This window comes from Fragaria vesca, linkage group LG1 (assembly GCF_000184155.1).
Source record: "Fragaria vesca subsp. vesca linkage group LG1, FraVesHawaii_1.0, whole genome shotgun sequence".
Taxonomy (NCBI): domain Eukaryota; kingdom Viridiplantae; phylum Streptophyta; class Magnoliopsida; order Rosales; family Rosaceae; genus Fragaria; species Fragaria vesca.
This window is the reverse complement of record NC_020491.1, coordinates 20,197,920-20,202,830: the sequence shown is the minus strand read 5'-3', so window position 1 is coordinate 20,202,830 and position 4,911 is coordinate 20,197,920. Positions and strand designations below refer to the sequence as shown.

The 4,911-nt window shown below is 41.7% G+C and overlaps 1 protein-coding gene across 1 annotated transcript; it reads right to left on the bottom strand.

Annotated features, from left to right (window-relative positions):
• Positions 1 to 2,115: 2,115 nt before the first annotated feature.
• LOC101303746 (UDP-glycosyltransferase 91A1-like) lies at positions 2,116 to 3,701 on the bottom strand. The gene has a single exon (XM_004288481.1). It carries the CDS (start codon positions 3,683 to 3,685, stop codon positions 2,255 to 2,257), a length of 1,431 nt encoding a protein of 476 aa, XP_004288529.1. The 5' UTR covers positions 3,686 to 3,701; the 3' UTR covers positions 2,116 to 2,254.
• Positions 3,702 to 4,911: the final 1,210 nt, after the last annotated feature.

Genomic DNA, 4,911 nt, shown 5'->3' with positions numbered 1-4,911 from the left:
TCTTGAGGAGAATGGTGGCCTTGAGGTGAATGGTGTTGAGATGAAAATGGAAGTATGAAAATTGGGAGAGACCGGTGAAAATGAGGTGAGGTGGTGCGGCTGCGTTCATCAAGAAGAAAGGGAAGAGAGGATGAGTCCTTGTGCGGCTGCCTCTTTAGCCAAGAATGGGATTAGGTTTTTTTTTTTTTTTGGTCTCTCGGTCAACACTATAGAAAGAGTAGAGCAAGTTGCCACGTGGCGTGAGATGACTGGAAAAGGTGACAAAATGGGGTGAAGTCTGGTACTCACGTGCTAGTCATGGATGAAGATGATTTCTTCCCCCAATGATTAATTAGCTTAACCACTATCCCAGCTCTCTTTAATTTCTCGGAAACTATATGTTGCTCTAACGCTGCATCATTTTCTCCCGAAATCCACAGCTCCACTTATTTCCTACAAATAAATAAAATTAGATTAATTACATTATAGTTAACTAAATCTTAAAGATTAATTACATTAACTTAAAGATTAGCTAAATCTTAATGTTTAAGAAGTAATTATAATCATAGTCAAAAGTGATAACTTCATTCGTACCAAATTCTGACGACAAAAACCAAGATGATAAATAAAAATTAACCACTCATAATGACTTTTTGATCCTGCGCGAGGTAAAAAGCTAATATAAACTTTTAAAAATCACTAACATAAGGTGGATGTATGGGATTGTCTTCCGTACCGGACGGTATGGCATACCGTCCGGATCTGCACCGTTCAACAGGGGGGGGTGGGGGTGTGGGGGTGGGGCAGGGTAGGGATCTAAGGGTGGAAAACCGTTCGGCATGGCATGCCGTTCGGTACAGAAGATTTTTCCGTGGATGTATATGACTTATTTCTAATATAGTTTTTTAAGTGCCCCACATGAGTTGAATATCTGGTTCTGCTATTGGGTACAACCACGCAACAGTTCGGTCGCCAACAAATCCCGTTTGACGACGGCGTGTCATTGAACGTTTTGTTGGATAGAAAAGAAAAGCCAAAATATATAACCCTAGAAACCTCTTGTTGCATAGTGAAAAGGAGACGAGAATGACGTTAAAACGTTATCTCTAAGATAGGAAGTAGACATATCCAAAAGCACTAGGATTTGAAACTTAGAGCGCCAAAATGCGATTACATAAAGTCACAATGTCAATTCTAGTATTCTATATATTTAATTAGAATACTAGAAAAAAACTTATCAAGTGTATGGAAGACATGCCCTCAATACTATTTTGTTTAGGTTGACAAACTTCCAATATGATGGTTAGTTGCTGTAACCAAATAAACTTTGTTCCATCACCCGATCACCCATAGAATTACATCTAAAGGTTGCAAAAAAACAAACAACTGTACTTAAAAACTAATATTCTCACCATTTGAATTTAGGTCTAATTGTGGTTTAAGATAAATTTCTTAGTCGGTTAGTGATAAGGTACCTATCCGTAGACTATAATCATGACTGCATGTGTATTATATTTTGATTTTGAAATTTCACTTAATTCTCGTATGGTTATTATTTTCGAAAATCAACACGTCCCACATATTTTCCAACTCAATGTGGCAGTTTTTCTCGAATGACTAAATCTTCGACAATAATTAAAATTAAAAAATACGCATTAATTTATAGTACCGTACCCACCGACAACGCCAGGTTGTACTCTTGTCAATTTTTGAGAACAATCTACATACAGATTTTAGTCGTTCCGCAAAATGGTTTTTAATTTTTTTTTGTATGTTATATGTATTGTTAAACTATTAAAGTATTCACGTTTCCTTTCAAAAAAAAACTATTAAAGTATATGTATCATTTTGCATTTTGATGAGATATATCATTTTGTGTTATAAGATGGACGTCTGAGAAACTTTCTTTCGTATGCTACTCTTGGTTAATACGTTGCACAAACCATTAGAACGCAGATATTTCAAGTCTCATGAGTTTAATTGAATATGACAACAATATAGCATACATGATACATCAAAAAAATAAAAATAAAACAATATGGTATATATTCCAAGAATGAAAGAGTAAGGTAGTCCCATAAACATAATATTAGTACTTCCACCTTCACCTGCTTAACTTAATCAACAAAATTACGTAGCAATAGTGAAAACAGTTTCAAATAAACAAAATAATCCAAAAGGAAACATAAAAGTACAGAAAATTAGAGAAAGATCAAAGTACGAACATAACCCTTGCTAGGGTTTGGATCATGCATTAACGTGCGTCTTCATGCAATCAGGCTGAACGACATCCATTGTGGATTGTGAGGTACTCCAAAAACTTATCCACGTACATATTCTGCCTCTCCCTGTCTCCAAATAACGGCTTCAACTCCTTGGCCTTGTCCCTGTAAACCCTCCCCTCCTCCTTCTCTATCACCATCCTCAGCGACTCCGCCACCGCCTCACTCGTAAACGACCCGTCACCCTCGTCCCTCGGCAACTCATAGCCCACCTTCTTCTCCATGAAATATCTCGCATTAAGTCCCTGGTCATTCGACATAGGCAACAATACCAGTGGTCTTCCGAAAGTCAATGCTTCCACCACCGAGCTCCAACCAGAGTGACTCAGAAACACACCGAACGAGTCGTGAGCTAGAATCTTCAGCTGTGGAACCCAACTCCTGCACACCACTCCCCTCCCTTCATTTCTCTCCTCGAAACCCTCCGGCAGCATTACAGCATCCTCACCGTGTTTGGTTCTCAGCACCCAAACGAAAGGCAAACCGGACTTCTCCAAACCTAGGGCTATTTCTGTCGCTTCCTCTTGACTCGGCATTGCTTCTGATCCGAAAGCAACGTAAACCACCGTGTTTTTGCTCTGCCGGTCCAACCAGTCCTTTATTGACCGCCAAGTTTCGTCGTCGTCGTCGTCGGCTTTCGGCATAGGGGAGAGCACACCAACTGGTAGAACAGGTTTTCCGTGTAAATCTTCTAGAAGGCTCAACCACTCCGGTTCAAACTCTGTACAGCTTCTTACAACAATCATGTCGCAGCTCCACATGGTTTCGGTAAACCGATACTTGTCCCCGACATTTGTTTCGTCTCCAATTACTCGTGTATAGAGCCGACGAACCTCGAAGAGCCGAAGCGCCACCGTGGCCGGAAATGGTACCCACTTGGGAGGAACGATGTAATCCTCCGGTAACTTACGGTCATCCGCAGGTATTTCCGGCGAGGTGGGCCCGACGATGGACAAGGCGGCGGCGAGAATAATGCTGAAGAAGGCCGTCGGAATCCCGAGAGTATTGGCTATTTCCGGTACCCAGTATGGGGCGAAATCGAAGAGTAGCCAATCTGGTTTTGACCTGTTTAGGAATTGGGTGATGGGTTCTTGGAGAGAGTCGTAGGCTATCTTGAGATACGGGACTTGGTCTTCGGCTAAGTCGGCAGTGGACTCGGCACCTTCCGGAAGGTTCTGATTCTGAGGAAGTGGAACCTCTACGAAGGTGATTAGGGTGGAGAGATTTGGCGGGAGTTGGGGGAGGCGGTCGATGTTTCTGGGGGTGGAGATGAATGAGATCTTGTGGCCTTTTCCGGCAATAAGCTTGGCCAGTTCGAGGTAAGGGAGCATATGGCCAAAGGCCAGCCATGGGAACATGGCAATGTGAAGCTTACTGTCTTTGTTATCGTTGGGCATGGTGGGGTGGACAGTGATGGATTCCATGATTTTCTTCTGCTTGTTATGTAGAAAATCGGTTCGCTTGCTTGGATTATATAGTAGTGTATTCTTTATCTGTGCTACTTTACCAAATCTTCAACACATTTTGCTCACACTTATGTGACACTTTTGTCCACGTTTTTTTAATATATAGGGGAAATATTTCTATTTCTTATTCATGTCACTATAATTATTAAATTTTATGACAGTTTTTCTACTATTCTAGAAAAATCAAATTAGGCTATTTGATACGAAGAAGCTAGCTAATTTGAATGCGTGGAGTGTGGAGGCTGACCTGAATCACTTGATATTAGTAATAGTGAACTTAACTATATTTTGGATAATCTTCAGTTATAACAGATCCTAATCAAAACCATACCGACAATTCTCCATTCTTTTTTTTAGCATTCTTCACGGGGTCTTACCAAATTAGACTGGCTAGTTGAATCAAAGTACCACGATCTGATTCTTTAAATTTTGGTCAGAAACCATGAGCTGATTCTGGAAAGGAAAAATATGTGGTCGGGAATCGGCAGACAAAGATAAGGGAAGGGCTGGGCAATAATAGAGGTGAGTAGGGTCTCAAACAACATGCCATTACTGGAGGAAATAAGGACTTTCTTTATTTCATGAATGGTTAGTTTGGTTACTCTCCACGATTAAAATATCATGCACGTATCCTGAGAATTAACAGTGTGCATATAATAGAAGTTAATTTCTTGTTACAATCCTATTTTTATCAGTCAGAGCAAGTTCACCCGTTAGGTTAGAATGATCATAGTGACCTAGATCACTTAAAGCAAGTCCACCGGTGGAAAAAAAATCCAACCCAGGTTGGATCCACATAAGCAAAGTAACCCAGCCCAAAATTATTTGCTTCCACCCATAAAATGAGATCACTCATTTTCTAGCCCGGGTTAATTTGGTGGGGAGAAAACTAACCCAGTGAGAGGAGAAGAGTGACCCAGGCGAGTTGCAGCCACCTCAGCCCAGGCCCAAGCTTGTGGCTTACGTCAGCAATGACGCCTGCACCGCCCGACGCGCCAGGAAGGAACGTTTCACGCACGAACCAACCGCAGCGACGAGCTGCACGCGTGACTCAACCGACAAGGAGACAGGGACCACGCACTGCCGGCGCGACAGGGAGACGGGGGCCACGCCACGCGTCGCATAGTGAGCGACGACTGGAAACCGATCGTTGCAACCCTAAATTTAAAAATTCCGACCATTTT

Coding starts and splice junctions, on each gene's coding strand:
- LOC101303746 (XM_004288481.1), bottom strand. CDS start 3,685: ATGGAATCCATCACTGTCCACCCCACCATGCCCAACGATAACAAAGAC.